An 18,915-nucleotide genomic window follows, 5' to 3' on the forward strand; every position below is an offset into this window, starting at 1 on the left:
GTTATCTTACTTACGGTTTCCCGTTGTTGTGCAAAAGCTTTTCAGTTTAATTAGGTTCCCCCCCCCGCCCTTTTTTTTTATTCTCATTACTCCAATGTGTGGCTCCTACTCTCTGGATCTCAGTCTTCTTATCTATTAAATAGTAGGTTGACTATACTGGTCTGTAGGGGTCTACAGAACAATAAGAAGACAACTGCATTAAGGAAATCCCATGCGTTCATCCTCCACAAGCCCCTTGCCCCCCACTTCCTGCTAAGTTGTTGGGCAAATTCTTTTTTAAAATGGAAAATTGGCTGTGCTAAGAGGGAGCTTCATGGGCCATCATTCCCGAGCAAGGTACAGTGGCCTGGCATCTTACCTGGAAGCCAGGACACCTGAACTTCCCCTCAGAAGTCCCTTCCCCATTCTGAACCTCCATTTTTATCTCAAGAAATGAGGAATTTGGGTTGAATGGATGAAGGTTCTTTCCTACCAGAAATCTAGCTAGCTGTATTTCTTCAAGTCTCCTGACTCCTACGGGCAAAGACCCTACTTAAGTGCATGGAATATAGCCTCCTTTCTCTGTCTGGGCTGCAGAATCTCACTAGTATAATCAGAGGAGAGACAGCAGAGTCCAGGAGTTCAGAGTACAGTCGGGTTCTTAGCTCAGTCTTTCCACATAACTGTGTGACAAAATACTTAACCTCCCAGTGGCTCCATTTCTCCATCTGTAGGTGAGGTTCCTACCTCAAAGTGTAGTTAAGAGAATAAAATGAATTTAACGTTCACAACGTACTAAAAACAGTGCCTAGCACATAGTACATGCTTTGTAAGGTGCTTTCTGAATAAATAAAATTTAACACGTGAACTGAGCTTCTTCATAACTCTAACAGCTTCTTGACTGCCCCCCTCCCAACCCGGAAACCTCTGTGTTCTTTTCCACCTTTTCTTCAGGAAGCTCAGAGCTCCAAGCCCCTAAGCTACCTAAAGGCCTCCCGCAGCTCCCAGGTTCCTCCAGGATGGAGGCGCAATGACTCAACAGGAAGGTCCAGGCTCTTCACTCAGGGCCTTCCAGAGACTCGGAGATGCTGGGCCACTTCCTTTTATTTAAAGATGGCAGTTAATTGGGAGAATAAAAAAAAAAAAGAACAAAAATAAAAACAAGCAAAAAAGGCAAACAGGGTTATAACATTTGTGGGGCATTTTTAATGTTATACTGAGCACAGTAAAGCATTAACCATTCCCACCCTCTCTAGAGCCAACACCCCATAATTATGCCTTTACAAGATAATTGCCAAGGGTTCTTGATTCAGTCCAGTGGCACAACTGGTGGAGCGACGTGGGGAGAAGGCGGGAGAATTCATCAGGTCATGGTCTGGAACAAGCGAGGATGCCCCCACTCCAAAGACGAGGCCCCTGGGGCAGCCCCCTCCACACCCCCTCGCCAAACCCCCCAACCTTCAACCCTGTAGGCATGGCAGGCCTCCTTGGCGGCGAGCCCCGCCCTTCATTCACCCACTCACCCGGCTCGGACTCTGCCCACTGCCCCCTACTCCGGCCGAGCCCACCCTACCCTAAAGACCCAGGGCGCTCGCTCAATCGGGGCCGCCGCCCCCACCCCCCCAGCCGGGCCCCGCACCTAGGAGTCTTCACAGGAACCCTTATCCAGTCCGCGGTGCCCCCTGTGAGCGAAAGGCGCGAGTCGAAAAGTGGGATCCCGCGGAGACCCCGGCAAGTAGCCCGCAAGGGGGCGCGCGTTCCGGCCCGCCGCCCGCCAGCCAAGACCCTCCCGAAGCGCCCCACCCCGAGGGGGCCGGCGGGGAGGCGGGGACTCGCTCCCCGCGCCACGCGGCTCGACCAATAGGAGCGTGCGCAGCAGGGCTCGGCGCCGACCCCCCTCAGGGGCTGAAAACCCGGTGCGCGAGCGGCGGGGATCTGGACGCGCACTAGCGGACCGGCTACCCGAGCCTGCGCGGCCGGCGCGCGCTACCCGGCGGGTCCTGTGCGCGCCCCTGACCGCAGCCACCGAGCCGGCGCGCGGCGTCGCCCGGCCCCGATGGCCCCCGAGACCCCGGCCCAGGGGCCGACCCCGCGCTACTTCACCTGGGACGAAGTGGCGCAGCGCTCTGGACGTGAAAAAGAGCGGTGGCTCGTGATTGACCGAAAGGTGTACAACATCAGCGAATTCGTCCGCCGGCATCCCGGGGGCTCCCGGGTCATCAGCCACTACGCGGGGCAGGATGCCACGGTGAGCGCTGCCAGATTGGGGCACCGAAGGAGGCGGGACCGGACGGTAGAGCTGGAGGCTCAGCGCGCGAGGCAGGAAGTTTGGCACTCGTGGCTGAACACTCTCACTAGTTCTAGGAAAAGCCGGGAGGCGCTGGAGCGTACCTGTTGCTGGGTGACTGGGTGTGCTGCCAAAACGGGATACAAGGGCAGGAGAGGTGGTGAAAAAGTGGAGTCTGGGGAGTAGGGACGGAGGCCGGCAATGTGCACGCACAGACAAAGGGCCGCCCCGCCGCTCTGTGGGCTCCGTTTGCGGCCCGTAACCTGCGGTCTCGAAGCGTGGGCAGGCCGGGGAGCAGGGCTAGGAGGGAGAAGAAGCCCCGGGGTGCGGGGCTCCCCGACGGCGGACCTGCCGAGACCGAGGGAGGAGGGGTCAATGGCGGGGAGAGGGATTCTTGACCTGTCTGGGTGGCTGGAAGGGAAGTGCAGCGGCGTCTGGACCGAGCATGCCTAGCTAGGTTGGCGAGTGCAGGCAGGACGGAGAACTGAGTTGGGGGAAAGCCACCTGGCGCCCGCTGTCTTGGAAACCCCCGCACAGGGTGAAAACGAGAGAGTGGGGATGGGGCAGCACTGGCCAGAGACGCCTTGCGCCTGCTTGTGCCCAGGGAGGAATGGGGGCATCGTGCGGAAGGTGGGGAGCCTGCACCAGCATACACTTAGCTAGGACCCGGGAGCAGTCCTGGAATCCCGTGGAGAGGTCACTCAGCCTCAGTCCAGCAGGGTCTCCAGCTATTCGCCACAGCGGACAGCTGTTTGCACTCCTGGGCTCTAAGCCCGGTGCTGGTTGCATCCCTCTCCCGGGCCAGCGCGCTCCCCAGCCCCGATTCTGCTGCTTGCCTCTCTAGACTACCTGCTTTCTGAACTAAAGCCCCTAGCACCTCCCTTCTGAGTTCAGAGCTGGAGGGTGGGAGGACACTCCTTGGGACCCAGAGGTTGGAGCTTTCGCTTCGCTGTGTCCTCTCACGCTATGTCCTTAGCCTGGCGCCTCGACCCCTTCTCCTGTTCCCAGCGTTCTCCCTGCTATCGCAGAGCGCCCCTCGGGCCACTAGGGTTCTTGTGATGTCGCGGTGGAGCCTAACTGAGCACCAGCCCCTCCCTCGGACGCGGCAAGCCAGCGAGGCTGTGCTCGTCCCCGGAGAGACCACTGGGGCGCGCAGGCTGTGGCCGAAAGCGAAGGTGTGGACTGGCGCATGCGTAGACGGAGCAGGCCTGAACGCTGGGGCTTCTTGCAGTGTGATTTGGGGGCCGGGGCCGGCCGCAGCGGGGAGCGCGATTGGTCCGGACGTGTGGTGCCACTGGCCGCTGGCTCCGCCCCGGCTCCCTCCTCGCTAGTGGCATTGCCTTAGGGCCTGGGGGCTGTCTGACCTTCAGGACGTTAATCTCATCAGTTTAGTCATTGAGGACGTCACCTTGGAGAACCAAAATTGGTGGCCAGGGCATGGGGTATTCAGAGTGGGAGGAGAAATATGGAAGGCCGACCGGAACAGCTGTGGAGCAAAGCGGGAGAAATGCACAAGTTCCCTAGCGGACACAAGGAGTCTCCCTCGTCACGTTTCATGAGCCACCCAGAGGAAAGGCCTGCCCAGGCGTGGCTTTCTGTGGTCCCCCTCCCCGTGTTTCCTGTTCCGTGGTGTGGTACCCTTCTTACTAGAACACAGATGCTGTGGGTGATCTTGAGTGGTGGACACCAGGGACTAGTCTGAGCAGCTTCAAAGGGAGGCTACCTGGAGGGTGGTGGTCTCCATTTGAACTTGGGTGCAGTGTCCTTGCAGGATCAGGAGGATGGCCTTTGGTGTGAGCCCTCCACAAGTCCAGGGGGCAGGACTGACTTCCTCACTGTTCTGTCTTCTCCCCATCCTTGCAGGATCCATTTGTGGCGTTCCACATCAACAAGGGCCTTGTGAGGAAGTATATGAACTCCCTCCTGATTGGAGAGCTGTCTCCGGAGCAGCCCAGCTTTGAGCCCACTAAGAATGTGAGAACCTGTGGTGATGGAGGGGCAGGGGGTAGAAGGCAGGCCTCTATATGCTCACAGGTGACCACAGTCACTAGTTCCTGCAAATCTTGAGATCCTTGCTTTTCCTGCATAGTTGTTGGGTTTCAGGGCCTTTGGAAGCTGTGGTTCTCACAAGGCCACCACCACTACCATCACCATCCTCAACCTGAGACCAATCGACTGAGTACTTAACTCTGTACCAAGCATAACATCATATAATCCACAGTTCCAGATGAGAAAACTGAGGCTCAGAGAGGTTAAGCAACATGACCAAGGATCACGCTGTCAGTAAGTGGCAGAGCAGGGGTAGAATGATTCTGTTTAACTCCAAAGACCACATGATCTTAGACCTGATCCCACAGCACCTCCTGTTATCCTTGGCATTGTGGTACCTTTACCTAGGATTGTGGGCTTCCTCAGTTATTGCAGTGGGAGTGCCTTGAGCTTAAGAGGGATCTTGGCTCCAGTGCTGGGGTTGCACTGGGGAGAATAACAGCCTTTCCACCTCCACTCTTCTACAGAAAGAGCTGACTCATGAGTTCCGGGAGCTTCGGGCCACGGTGGAGCGGATGGGGCTCATGAAGGCCAACCCTGTCTTCTTCCTGCTGTACCTGCTGCACATCCTGCTGCTGGACGTCGCCGCCTGGCTCACTCTCTGGCTCTTTGGGACATCCTTTGTGCCCTTCCTCCTGTGTTGCGTGCTGCTCAGTACAGTTCAGGTGAGAGCCCTGGGCTTGTTGAGAGCACAGCCTCACCCAGCATCCGTAGGGTGGGTTCTTTGTACCCCTTAGGAGGTACAAACTGAGGACACAACGGGAGAGTTGGTACAGAAAGAGAACACCCGTTGCGTTGTCTGTGGCTTCTCTCTGCTCGTCTTCACCACACATGCACCTTCGTTTCTCCCGCTGCCTCTCTAGCTGCTCCTCCCAGGGTTCCCTTCTTCTCGTGGCATTTCTCCTCTGAAACTTCATGTTCAGATTCTGTCATGATCCAGGCATGCCAAGAACCAAGATTCTGGTTTCTCGGTAAAGCTTGGCTTCCCCCGCACCCCCACCACAACACTTCCCTAACACCTGGCTGTCAGAACCCACTCGTTCATTAAGCCTCCTACTTGCCTGAGTTTGTTACTCCGTCCCGGTCTGTAGTGCAGACCGTTTAGTCCATCGGAAGTCACAGAGGCCCAGAGCTGGAGACTGTGAAGAACAGAGAAGGGATAGTGACTAGCCCCAGCTCTCATGTGAGTCGGTGGCAGAGGCAGGACCCAGACTTCCTGACCCCTTTCCGGATGTACTCAGTTTGGCTAGCACAGGCCAGCTGGATGAGGAAGGGGGAGAGGCCGAGTCAGTTGAGACGGACGCTGGGCCGCTCTCAGCGCTAACCCTTCTCACTCAGGCCCAGGCTGGCTGGCTGCAGCATGACTTTGGACACCTGTCCGTCTTCGGCACCTCTAAGTGGAACCACCTGGTACATCATTTTGTGATTGGTCACCTGAAGGTCAGTGGGATGGGGAGGAACTCTCTGAAACTCGAGTCGACGACGGGCTGCCTCGGGGGAGAGGGGACACAAGGCTTTCATACTCACACCCCACTTTTCTGTAGGGGGCCCCTGCCAGCTGGTGGAACCACCTGCACTTCCAGCACCATGCCAAGCCCAACTGCTTCCGCAAAGACCCCGACATCAACATGCACCCCTTCTTCTTTGCCCTGGGGAAGGTCCTCTCTGTGGAGGTGAGCAGAGGTATCAGTGACGGTCTTAGAGCACAGAAACCAGCTAGCACAGTGGGATTGTGGGGAAGTGCTCACAATGCTGGTCTGTGTGGGTAAGACATGGTGGGCCAGGCTGGCTGGGCGACTGGAAGTTGTGGGAGGCCATAGGAAGTAAACAGGCTGCCTAGGACAGCCTAAGTCCTTCGTAGGGAGTTCAAGTCAGCAAATAGCTGTTGCAGAAAGGTACCACATGCCACTAAGGGCCCAAAGGATGACCAGATTGCTGTGCAAACGCTGCTCAGCCTTGAAGGCAGGGGATGGATGGTCCTCCTCGCGGGTGCTTTTTAGACACCCCCACTCCAGGCAGTCAGCCCCCTGCACTTGGTAAGCGTCACACTTGCATCCTACTGTGTCATCATCTCCCCCACAACAGCTAGACTGGATCTCTCCTCTGATGCCCAATGCCTAGAATATTCATCCACTGAGTAATTCTTCCCGCCCACCTGATTCTAGTCTGACTTTCAGAGTGGTCAGCACTGGGTTTGAGTTGCCATCTGAGGCTGTGAGCGACAATTACATTGCAGCCGCTACTGGATGAATTCCTGAGAGTGGGTGGGAGACCTTGTGAGCCTTTAGTGAGTCCTAGGCGACAGAAGAGGTGGCAAGAATACACAGAAGAACTGTACAAAAAAGATCTTCACGACCCAGATAATCACGATGGTGTGATCACTCACCTAGAGCCAGACATCCTGGAATGTGAAGTCAAGTGGGCCTTAGAAAGCATCACTATGAACAAAGCTAGTGGAGGTGATGGAATTCTAGTTGAGCTATTTCAAATCCTCAAAGGTGATGCTGTGAAAGTGCTGCACTTGATATGCCAGCAAATTTGGAAAACTCAGCAGTGGCCATAGGACTGGAAAAGGTCAGTTTTTGTTCCAATCCCAAAGAAAGGCAATGCCAAAGAATGCTCAAACTACCGCATAATTGCACTCATCTCACATGCTAGTAAAGTAATGCTCAAAATTCTCCAAGCCAGGCTTCAGCAATACATGAACCGTGAACTTCCAGATGTTCAATATTTCTGCTTTATTGACTATGCCAAAGCCTTTGACTGTGTGGATCACAATAAATTGTGGAAAATTATGAAAGAGATGGGAATACCAGACCATCTGACCTGTCTCTTGAGAAACCTGTATGCAGGTCAGGAAGCAACAGTTAGAACTGGACATGGAACAACAGACTGGTTCCAAATAGGAAAAGGAGTACGTCAAGGCTGTATATTGTCACCCTGCTTATTTAACTTATATGCAGAGTACATCTTGAGAAACGCTGGGCTGGAAGAAACACAAGCTGGAATCAAGATTGCCGGGAGAAATATCAATAACCTCAGATATGTGGATGACACCACCTTTATGGCAGAAAGTGAAGAAGAACTAAAGAGCCTCTTGATGAAAGTGAAAGAGGAGAGTGAAAAAGTTGGCTTAAAGCTCAACGTTCAGAAAACGAAGTTCATGGCATCTGGTCCCATCACTTCATGGGAAATAGATGGGGAAACAGTGGAAACAGTGTCAGACTTTACTTTTTTGGGCTCCAGAATCACTGCTGATGGTGATTGCAGCCATGAAATTAAAAGACGCTTACTCCTTGGAGGGAAGGTTATGGCCAACCTAGATAGCATATTTAAAAGCAGAGACATTACTTTGCCAACAAAGGTCTGTCTAGTCAAGGCTATGGTTTTTCCAGTGGTCATGTATGGATGTGAGAGTTGGACGGTGAAGAAAGCTGAGCGCCGAAGAATTGATGCTTTTGAACTGTGGTGTTGGAGAAGACTCTTGAGAGTCCCTTGGACTGCAAGGAGATCCAATCAATCCATCCTAAAAGAGATCAATCCTGGGTGTTCATTGAAAGGTCTGATGTTGAAGCTGAAACTCCAATACTTTGGCCACCTCATGCGAAGAGTTGACTCATTGGAAAAGACCCTAATGCTGGGTAGGATTGGGGGCGGGAGGAGAAGGGGACGACAGAGGATGAGATGGTTGGATGGCATCACCGACTCGATGGACATGGGTTTGGGTGGACTCCGGGAGTTGGTGATGGACAGAGAGGCCTGGCGTGCTGCAATTCATGGGATCGCAAAGAGTAGGATACGACTGAGCGACTGAACTGAACTGAACTGAGGTGACAGAAGGCTGTGAGTGGCCAGTGGAGTTCTTTGAAAAGTGGATTTAAAACACTTTGTCCCAAGGCTCTGGGCAGTAGTCAGGGTTTTGCCAGGTCCCCCTCCCCTACTCCATGACACGCTATGACATTTCAGCACACCCAGAATTAAACGGTCGTTAAAAACATTTCAGTTCCAGGCCTGAATTCAAGACAGCCTGGCCCTCCTTCCTCTCTGACCGTGAGAAGAACCCTGTGGGAAGGTCCTGGCAGCACTGGCCGTCCTAGCACCAGGAACCCATAGCTTGGAGCTTGTATTTCCTCTGACCACAAGGTTCTAATTTTCCCACTTCCTGAAGAGACCTACTTGGTTTGCTATATGCCCAACACTGTGCAAATGACACACCAGCCCTGGCCTCCCCTGGCTCGGGTGGCTCCTTAGAGAGCAGTGTGGGTTGTTTACGGGGCAGAGCATGAGGCTCCTGGTGGCACTTCTGTTGTCACTATCAAGATTTTTTTAAAAAGGGATGAGAGTCTTAAGTGGAACCTTCTCACACCACTGCCTCTGGTGCTTTTTGTTTTCCCCTCGTGTTGTTTCTTGGTTCTCGGGTTTTTAGGAAATTCCTTTCTGTAGACACTAAAAATAGAGAATGCTCTGGGACCAAAATAGCTCTCTGGTGTTTTGTGGGGTTTTTTGGTTTTTTTGGTTTGTTTAGTTACAAGGCTGAGGATAGGCTGTCTGTTAGGAAAGGTGTGGGTTACAGAATACTTGGTTCTCGGTTCAGCCTCAGTGGGTCCAGACTGAGCACTGACCCCTGGGCTGACCCAGGAGCATCTGTCCCAGTGCCTCCCGGCTCCCCTGGAGAACAAGGGACGTGTAGGGAATTCTTCATGCTAAAGATAACTTTACTGGCCTTCAAGAGCTGAAACACAGTGGGGCAGTTATCAGCATTGTAATGGACACTACAGTCTTGATTGCCATTCAAGGAGGCAGCCGGCAGACAGAGCTCCCTTCCTTAACAGTCCCCAAAACAAGAAGGCCCGAGTTCTACCCACCTACCCCACCAAACATGGCAGATGCTTCTCTTCTGGCTTCTCCCTCTTAATTAATGTTGCTTGGAATAGGATGCTGCCTTCAAAACATATTCCCAGTCCATAGACTTCTTCATCTCCCCTGCCTTCCATCCCTCGGTCTGGTCTCTCTCAGATCTGGAATATTGGTCCAGTCTCCTTGCTGGTCTCCCTTCAACTCTGCCTGCCCCCTGCAGTTCATTCTCCCCACCACTATCCAGAGTGAGCCTTTAAAGTGCAAAGCAGATCCTGCTACCTGCTGAAGGCCAACCAGGCTCCCCATCACTTTTGGAATAAAATCCAAACTCCTTCCTGTAGCCTTCCCAGGGCCAGCATGATTTGCCCATCCCTAGTTTTCTGGCTTTATTGACTATTCTCCCTTTTATATTCCCAGCCGCACTGGCCTTCCTCTGTCCCTTGAACATCCCAAACCTTTATTCCCTCTGCTTTAAATGCTTTTCCTCCCAGTGCCAGCACTGCTGGCTCCTTCTCATCATTCAGGTCTCCATTCTCATGTCAGGGCCTCAGGGAGGCCGTATCTGACTATCCTACCCAAGACAGTGCCTCCCTCCCTTTCGGTCATATTTTACTGTTTTTAATCTGTAATTATCTTCAACTCTGTCTATAAAGTCATTACCAGCTTCCTTTCCTAAGATTGTAAGCTCCACAAGGGTAGGAATTTTGTGTTGCTCATCTTTGTATCCTCACACCTAGAACAGTGCCAGGCACATAGACCCTTAATAAATACTTGTTGAGTGAATCAGTTAATGTAGGAAGAATGCTGCATTTAGCAAAAGTGCCGGGCACAGTCTCAGTAAATGTTCTGTGAAAACAGCAAATGGACTCATGAAGGAAGGATGAGCTCTGGGGTATCCTGCTCTGGGGTGGAGTTCCTCCTGTACCCTGTGGTCCTCTGGTCACCAGAACCAACGAGGGCATGTGGGGCAGAAGGAGCTGTTGAATGAGAGTGCAGAGTTCCGCTGTCATGGTTTTGAGCGCTCTTGTTAGGGGATCCTGGCTGAACTGGCAGCAGCTCACCTTACCACCTGCTGGCTTGCCAGCACCTTCAGATTGCCAAACTGTTCTTGGTATTCTTTCCACAAATATTTGCCATATGTTGCTTAGCTTTCAAGGGATTTTATAAAGCTCATGTTGACATCTGAAGAAACCAAATGATTTTGGAGAAGGTCAGGGGCTTGGATATAGAGAGACTGCTGGCCCGTACAGGGGTGAAGATGGTTGTCTGTGGAGACCCTGGTGTCAAAAAAGTAACAGATGGAGAAAGGAAGGGGAGGTGGAGGGCCCTGGAAACCTGACAAGGGTGTCTCTGGATGAACATGGGGAGCCCCAAGGACAGGCTCTGCTGTGCGGGTGTGAGCCACCGAGCCGCGTCCATGGTATGGCGAGCTTAGCAAGCCCAGCAGCTTGGGCTTCATGCGCCAGGAGCTGGAGGTCAGGCTGGGCCTACGGGAGCCTTCCATGGTGCCAGCAAGCTGACGGCCCCTGCGGCAGGCTTCTGTTCCTGCTCGGGGAAAAGTCAAAGTCACAAGAGGAGGGGAGTGGGTGACCGGCCTGTGGGTGCTGATTTGTGTTTGCTTTTCCTTCCCAGCTCGGAAAACAGAAGAAAAAGTACATGCCCTACAACCACCAGCACAAATACTTTTTCCTGAGTGAGTATCCTCCAGCACCCGGGGGGCCGCTGCCTTGGCAGGGGCTGCCAACTGGGCTGTGAGTAGGGGGTAAGCCTCCTGAGATGACAGTATTTGAAGTAAAGGCCGGAGGAAGTTCTCCTCATGGACCAGGTTACTCCCTGCAGGGGACCAGTCGACCTTCTAAGGAGCAAAGTCAACAGTTTGGCTAATGTTTGGTCAAAGGTCACTGGTGTTGGGATCAAACTGGTTCCTCCAGGCCCACCCTGGCTTCCACAAAGGAACTGAGTGGTGGGGAGCAATCCTGATTAAACCTGTGAAACTTCACTTTGATTTGTCAGGCACACACCAGGGTCAAGGTAGGGCACAGTCCAACTCCCCGGGGGGACGAAAGGTAGCTAGACTAGCAATGGGAGGATCGGACCACAAGAGGGAGTGGAAGAGACAGCATTTCTATGGTTGCCTTAAGCTCTTTTCTGTCTTTCTTTTTTAAAAAATACTTATTTATTTGGCTGTGTTGGGTCTTAGCTGTTGCACGAAGGGAACTTCGCTGCGAATCGCAGACTCTAGTTGTGGTGTGCAGACCCTGGAGAGCACCGGCGTCAGTAGTTGAGGAGTGTGGGCTTAGTTACTCCACGGCATATGGGATCTTCGTTCCCTGACCAGGGGGCAAACCCAAGACCCCTGCATTGCAAGGTGGATTCCTAACCACTGGACCACCAGGGAAGTCGTTAAGCTCTTTCTGAAGACTGCTGCTACTTTAAAGATCTGCTCCATAATGCCTGTGGTGGTGGTGTAGTCGCTAAGTCGTGTCCGACTCTTACGACCCCATGGACAGTAGCCTGCCAGGCTCCTCTGTCCATGGGATTCTCCAGGCAAGAATACTGGAGTGGGTTGCCATTTCCTTCTCCAGGGGATCTTCCCAACCCAGGAATTGAACCCAGGTCTCCTGCACTGCAGGCAGATTCTTTACTAACTGAGCTACGAGGGAAGCCCTTCCATAATGCCTAATGAATTTTAAACGTCAGCCATTCCCCCAAGGAGGGGATGATTCTATCGATCCCATTTTAGTTCAAGGGAATTTATCTTAACTGCCTGGAACTCCATCCCTATGTAGAAACGGGGATGGGATAGAAGGGTGGGACAGAAACATTGGAAGAAAGGCTAGAATTGATGGCACATCAGGGTAGAAGAGCCATGGGTGGGCATCGTGATGCTGGGTTATAGGTAACGTCAGGGCCCTGCAGAGAAGGGACACAGAAGGAAACCAACTAGCACAGTGGACGGGAGCCACTTCTTCAACTCCCAGTTCTAAGAGATGCTCTTGCACCCCTTTCCATAGTTGACCTCCAGGCTTATTCAGGTTGGGTGGCACCAGCTCATTTCCCTAGTCCAGGGAAGTGAGCTTTCAGCCTGTGGAGGATCAGCAGGGTCCCCCCACTCAACACGCACACTTTCCGCTGCTGTTCCTTCACCTGCGTGGTGGAGCAGCCGGGAGCAGGGGGCTGATGGCTGCAAGGATGGGCATAGGGCCAGGAGAAGGGCCCCCGGCAGAGGCAGGGCTGAAGATAGGGCAGCTCAGCTCGGGGAGGATGAGCAGCACCTTCTTAAAGGAACGGGTGCAGGGCAGCTTCCACACCACGTGGAGCTCGTTCCCCCAGCTGTCCTCTTCCACTGAAGAGAATGCCACGCCCTACCCCTCACCCGCTCAGCATCCACTGGGAGATTCTTTCTTCAGGCTGGCATTCATGCCCACTTTCAGTGCCTGGTCAGTCCTAATGGATTGAGGGGGGCAGCTGGAGGGGCGACAGGAGATGGCAGAGGGGCAGCCCTGTGCTGAGCCCATCTGTCCCATATCAGCTGGCCCTTTGGCGACCGTTCTGTGGCTCACATTTCCTCCCATGTCTCCATTTCCTCCCCAGTTGGGCCCCCAGCCTTGCTGCTTCTCTACTTCCAGTGGTATATTTTCTACTTCGTTATCAAGAGGAAGAAGTGGGTGGTAAGTATCCATAGCCCCCAGATCCCACATCCTTTGTCACCAGTACCCTGAGGGCTGGGAATGGGGTTCCCCAGGGAAAATCCCACTAGGGTTTACTCCAGGCCTAATTTAGAGCAAAGTAGCAGAACCAGGTAGAGACCGCCCATATCTCTAGATGAGATGATTTGGGCTCAGCAGGCAACCTGACTTCTGATGCCCTATTTCATTCAGCAAGTATCTCCTGAGGTCACTGTGCTTGGCATAAAGCAGGGGCCAGGCTGGGTAGGGGAAAGAGGAACGAGAGACGGCCCCTACTCTCAGGAAGTGTCTGATGAAGCAGGATGTGATTACAACCAGAGAAGAGGTATAGGTTGAAGGTTCTGGGATTCCAAAAGGGAGCTGACTGCACCTGGCTGGATGGGAGGCCTCAGAAAGGACTTCATGACATCACTTTTCTAGCTGGCCGTGGACAGGCAGAGGTGGGGAAGTAGGAATGGACTCTGAGCAGAGAAGCTGGGAATTAATGGGCGAATTTGGTCACTGGATGAGGGGTGCTGGACTTGGGTGTCAGGGGAGGAGAGTGGTGCAGGAAATTGATGGACAGTTTGATCAGGGTACTGGCACGGACTGAGCCGTGGTCCTGGAAGGTTCACTTGGCAGCCAGAGGAAGGCAGAGATGGGTTGGGGGGAACTGGAGACAGGGAGACCTGGCACCTGTGAAGGAAACAAACAAGGAGGGCTGGGGGCGCTGCTCGGAAAGGAGCAGTGGTGCTAGATGGCACTGGAAGGGGCAGCTAAGAGAGGCTGCCGTGACCACTTGTCTCAGGACTGGGGAGGGTGGCTGCTCCATACGAGAAACAGGTGCTGCAAGAGGAGAGGTGCTTTGTGGCATCACAGGGCTCTCTTGCCTCTCGCTGCAGGACTTGGCCTGGATGATCACCTTCTACGTCCGCATCTTCCTCACTTATGTGCCGCTGTTGGGACTGAAAGGCTTCCTGGGGCTTTTCTTCATGGTCAGGTAGTACTTGATGGGGGAGGAGGGGCTGGCACAGAGAAGCAGACGTTTGAGAATAACCAGTCCAGTCTAGGAGTGTTGGCTGGGGAAGGTTGGGGTGGAGCAGTTATTTGAGGGAGAGTGAGAACTCTGGGCTCTGCTTGTACTGATTTTGTCTGGGTGCCTTATCCACCAGGTTCCTGGAGAGCAACTGGTTTGTGTGGGTCACACAGATGAACCACATCCCTATGCACATTGACCATGACCGCAACATGGACTGGGTCTCTACCCAGGTAAGAGACAGTCACTTGAAAGACCTGGGCATAACACAATTAAAAGGGTGGGTGGGCACAGACCCAGGGTAGGGGGTGGGTGGTGGTAACAACAGAAGTTCCCAAACCTTGCCTCGTTAGCTGGACACTTCTCTCCTGCCACCACGTGGAGAAGGGAGTGACTGAAGCAGGCCAGCTTTGCCTGAAGAAGGCTGGGCTGGCCTTTCCATCTGGTACCCAGAGCCATGCTCCCTCTGACCTTCCCCTCCAGCTCCAGGCAACATGCAACGTCCACAAGTCACCCTTCAATGACTGGTTCAGTGGCCACCTCAACTTCCAGATTGAGCACCAGTGAGTAGGGAGGCCAAGGAGGCAGGGACTGGGGAGGGTTCACGTAGGAGGGGGAAGGGGGGGGCGGTGCGGGACCGAGGAGCTGGAGCCACTGACTGTCCCCTGTTGTCCCTGAAGTCTTTTCCCCACGATGCCTCGACACAATTACCACAAAGTGGCTCCCCTGGTGCAGTCCCTGTGTGCCAAGTATGGCATAAAGTACCAGTCCAAGCCCCTGTTCTCAGCCTTCGCTGACATTGTCCAGTGAGTATCTGAGCTTGGGAAGAGGGCAAGGTGGTGGGGTCGGTGATAAAGAGTGCAGGGTGGGAGCCAGAGCAATGCTTCCCAGGTCTTTTGGAGTGGAGGGTCACCAAGCAAAGGGGCCTCGCATCACCTCTGGAAGGGCCTCGCTGCTGCACTTCTGGTGGGTGGTCTGGCTTTGGGCTCCGCTCCGCCCCATTTCCCTCACCACCTGCCCTCATCTTGCCCCCACAGCTCACTGAAGGAGTCCGGGCAGCTCTGGCTAGATGCCTATCTCCACCAATAACAGCCATCTCCCTCTGCAAGAAGCGTTATGGCGCCAAAGCAGATGGAGGCTTGGGGGCAAAGCCACTACAATCCTAATATTCAGAGGAGGTGGGTTTGAGGACTCAAACCCCTCCCCTTTGTTTTCCAGGCACAGATCTAAGATCCAAAGGGGTGGGGGGAACACACAAGCCCCCTGAAAGGAGGGGTGGAGCTGCTGGGGTAGGGCTGTGAGTTTTGTTTGTTTTTTGTTTGGCAGGTGGCTGGTGAGCCAAGAGGGAGGCGGGAGGGTGTGAGAATAGGGAAGGTCTACTGAACCCAGAAATCAGAAAGAGATTTAGCACTGCAGTTTCACCCAGGAAAGGGAGGAGCTCAGCCCACTGGTCCACGTCTCGGTGCCTTCTCTACACTGGCTTGCAAACCTCAATAGGTTCACAGGCTGGAGGAAGACAGAGCAGCTGAACCGCCTGGGCGAGATTTAGAATTCTGAGGCCTGGCATAGTGCGGGGCCTGGGAGCTCAGCTCACTCTAGGGCTAGGTGTGACCCATGTCTGCTTCAGACTCAAGAAGCAGTTTTTCCACTTTGAGAAGCAGGGTTGGGGGGAGCGGAGGCCAGGGCTGTGCTATTGGAGGCATCCAGCCCTGAAGGATGCTAAAACACTACTGGATTTGGTCTCATGTTCCATCTAGGGTACTAAGGGAGCATGAGGCTGCCAGCGGAGTCGCTGGCCATTAAAAATCCTTTCAGCTTTTGAGTGACCTCTTAACTATCACCCAAAGGACAGAACACTCCTAGGATGGGGAGTCTACTTCTTGCTCCATAAGCAGGGTGGGTACATGTGGCACTCAGGCTTCTCCATAGAAACAAACTGGGGCTCCCAGTGGTTTCCCTGAACTGCCCTACTTGTGGTTCCAAATGGAGTAGAAACAGCAGCCAAGTGAGCGCAAGTGACCAGGCTGGGGGAGAGACTGGAATCACCAGTCATGAAGAATTCAGTCACGAAGAACGTAAGGGCTGTAAGAGATTTTCTATAACAAATTATGTTACAGTATCACTTTTGAGCAGGGGCAGTGGGTAAATACAACGACTTCATAGCTCTTGTCAGAAATAGGAAGATAAAAACTGAAGTCTGACCATCACAGTGGCCCTTAGAATCCTTCCTCTGGCAACTGTGTTTAAGTGTCTTTCTCTGCTGGAGTTTAGGAGACTCTTAAAAGTGTATCAGTCTAACACGGAAATACAATTTTTTAATCTTGTTTTTATTTTTTTTAAAAGATTGAAAACAGTTTAACCCATCTCTAGAGAGGGAACACCACGACTGTCCCCCAGGGGTTATCAGCATTCACATCCCCACCCCCATAGCCTTTCAGTTCAGGTGAGATCAATTCACCTGTTCAACAGCATCTTCTCTAAGCATATTGAGTATTCTGGACACTGGAAAGAGAGAACCTTAAACCAGAAGAAAAAAGCAGAGGCCTGGGAGCATTCACATTTAGTTTAGGAAGAGAACGGCAAAGAGATGAGAGCGATGATCAGGGCAATGAAGGCCCTAGGGCATGTTGGGGTGAGGTTAGAGGTACTACTCAACAGGCTTTGCTGTTACTTAAAACAGACTTTTACATACAAACACACACATAGGAAACCAGGTTGCAGATTTTAGGTCTTTTCCATTGGGGCAGAACAATGAGAAGCAGAACTGGAGAGTTCTTTTGCTGGCTCCTTCACTCTAGAATAGGTGCTAAACCCAGCCTATCAAGCCATCTGCTTTGAGCCCAGGCTGCCCAATCTGAGCAAAGCTAGTGGGTCCTACTGAGCCAAGTCCAGGTCCTCAAAGCACCTCAACCACTGTGGCCTCTCCTTAGTCTGGCCCAGTGTGGCCTCACATGGCCACAAAGGGACAGACCAGTGACAAAAAGCTCAGAGCTGCAAGATAACATGAGTGATCTCACAATGACAGGATCCATACTACGACGAGAAAACAGGATTAGAGAGGATAAGTTGCCTCTCTGGTCATAGATGTGGCAGAACTAACATTTGAACTCACTTTTTAAAAACTCCAACTTCTAGGCTATCTTTGTTACTTTCATTTCCTACCACTTTGCCACAGGCCTTTTAAGTAGCCTCTGTGTCAGTATCCTTTTTGTGTGTACCAGTTTTGTTACCACGTGCCAATGAAGTCAAACTGAGAAATAAAAGTTAATTTTGACCAAACGAAGGCTCTTCACTTATAATCTATGACGCTTTCCTGTACCTGTTGATAGGGCTGCCGGTACCACTGCTTCCAATTACTATCTACCTCTATGGCTCTAACTTTCTAAAACACGAGCTCCCTTGGGGTAGAGGGAGGATCGTCAGGCCCCTCTGAAAAACACCAAGGCTCGGATGAACTGTGGCAAGAAAAGCCAACCCCTTCCCATGACACTCAGAAGTTTAAATGCCAGACTGCCTGCGTACATGAAGTCGTTTGAGTGCGTCACCTCCTGTCGTGAGGCAATGCCCTCACCCTTTTAAACTCGTATCTAATCTCAGTGTAGGTGGTCTCCCTAAGACTGCTTTTTGCCTAAATCTGTAGGCTTATACCTCAGAGTTGGACTGCAAAGCAATGCCCTTTTAACCAGTGCCCTACTGGAACAGCTCTCCTCTCCAAGCAAGAATATTAGAATGTGCTAAATAAAATGTGCAGGACTAATTCTCCCTGTAGTGGTTAATAAACTTCTAGAAAAGACCAGGTAATTCCAAAGACAAAGCACTCTACCTGCCACCACAGAAGACAGGCCCTTAACTAGGGCTACCACCATGTCAAGGCAGTAACTCCTAAGTCTTCCCACTTTTGGGCCCCCATCACTATTTCTGCAGGCTGACTCCACACTTCCACTGCAGGGTTCAATCCCACGTCAGGGAACTAACATCCCACATGCTGCGCAGCATAGCCAAAAAGAAAAGAAACCAGAACTCAAGTTATATGGCTTGGTTCAATCTGGAAAACTGGTTTGTAAACTGCTAGAAACAGACTAAGATCCTTGCCCTAAGGACAGGACTTTCTGTTGACACCAGTGGTTTAGAGGTCCCTGGTTATGGGATGTTGCTGGGGAGACTATCCCATTCCTGCTTCAACCAGAGCTCTTCAAGTCTTACATTTCAGGTAAGATCTCATTTGAAAGAGAGTTTCCTCTTAAAATATCTGACCACCACTGGTCTTTAAAGGGATACACACCAACATATCATTGATTCACTTGGCTGTATAGCAAGAGACTAACGCAACACTGTAAAGCAACTATATGCCAGTAAAAATTTTTGAAAAATGCATATAAAAACACAAAGGGCCAAAACAATCTTGACAGTAAGATGGAGGCTTCACTTACTGACTTCAAATATATTACACAGGCACAACAATCAAAACAGTATGGTATTGGCATAGAAACAGGCAGACCTATGCACCAGAATAGAGCCCTCAGGTAAACTCATACATACTGGCACAAGCATCTTCACCAAGGCTCTAAGACTCCACAATGGGAAAGAAGTCTCCAACAGTCATACAGAAAGGGAAGAACATTTTAAAACCATATGACTGAAAAAGGACTAAGAAATAACTATAAAGTTCCAAAAAAGGGCTAATAATCCAGTTTAATGGACTAAATCACAGACATCTCCCCAAAATTAAGTGAAAACAGTGAAGCGATAAATGAAAATGTTCTCAGCCTCACTAATCATGGGAGAAGTGCAAATCAAAATCACAACAGATACCACATCACACCTATCCGGATACGTTTTTTGATTTTTTTACTTAAGTATAGGTTAATTACAATGTGTTAATTAGTTTTAAAAAAAACTTATTGAAGTACAGCTGAATTACGATGTTTTACTGAGGGTATGTTTTATTAATAAAATTTATGTTGGTAAAAAAAAAAGAACATTCCAATTCTATGAAAAAGAGTAACCTGAAATTTATGTCACAAAAGAAAGAAGAAAGT

General features: G+C 51.9%; 1 protein-coding gene across 2 annotated transcripts; it reads left to right on the forward strand.

Moving 5' to 3' along the window:
• Positions 1-1,894: 1,894 nt before the first annotated feature.
• On the forward strand, positions 1,895-17,155 carry FADS1 (fatty acid desaturase 1). 2 transcript variants are annotated; one of them, XM_081536689.1, is made up of 12 exons: positions 1,895-2,227; positions 4,130-4,240; positions 4,783-4,980; positions 5,654-5,755; positions 5,860-5,988; positions 10,805-10,865; positions 12,767-12,843; positions 13,743-13,840; positions 14,013-14,109; positions 14,360-14,439; positions 14,557-14,682; positions 14,914-17,155. In XM_081536689.1, the coding sequence occupies exons 1-12, from the start codon at positions 2,036-2,038 to the stop codon at positions 14,963-14,965; spliced, it is 1,323 nt and encodes a 440-aa protein (XP_081392815.1). In that variant the 5' UTR covers positions 1,895-2,035; the 3' UTR covers positions 14,966-17,155. The 2 variants fall into 2 exon arrangements, with proteins under 2 accessions (XP_081392815.1, XP_081392816.1); XM_081536690.1 differs by lacking the exon at positions 1,895-2,227 and adding an exon at positions 3,822-3,851.
• Positions 17,156-18,915: the final 1,760 nt, after the last annotated feature.

The sequence above is a fragment of the Giraffa tippelskirchi genome, chromosome 10 (genome assembly GCF_054371585.1).
Source record: "Giraffa tippelskirchi isolate mGirTip1 chromosome 10, T2T-mGirTip1v1.2.pri, whole genome shotgun sequence".
NCBI classification, from domain to species: Eukaryota; Metazoa; Chordata; class Mammalia; order Artiodactyla; family Giraffidae; genus Giraffa; species Giraffa tippelskirchi.

Bases quoted from the DNA above. Each gene is read 5' to 3' on its own strand.
- FADS1 (XM_081536689.1), top strand. From the start codon at position 2,036: ATGGCCCCCGAGACCCCGGCCCAGGGGCCGACCCCGCGCTACTTCACC. The intron at 13,841-14,012 runs GTAGTACTTGAT...CTTATCCACCAG, and splicing joins GGGCTTTTCTTCATGGTCAG to GTTCCTGGAGAGCAACTGGT. The intron at 14,683-14,913 runs GTGAGTATCTGA...TTGCCCCCACAG, and splicing joins GCCTTCGCTGACATTGTCCA to CTCACTGAAGGAGTCCGGGC.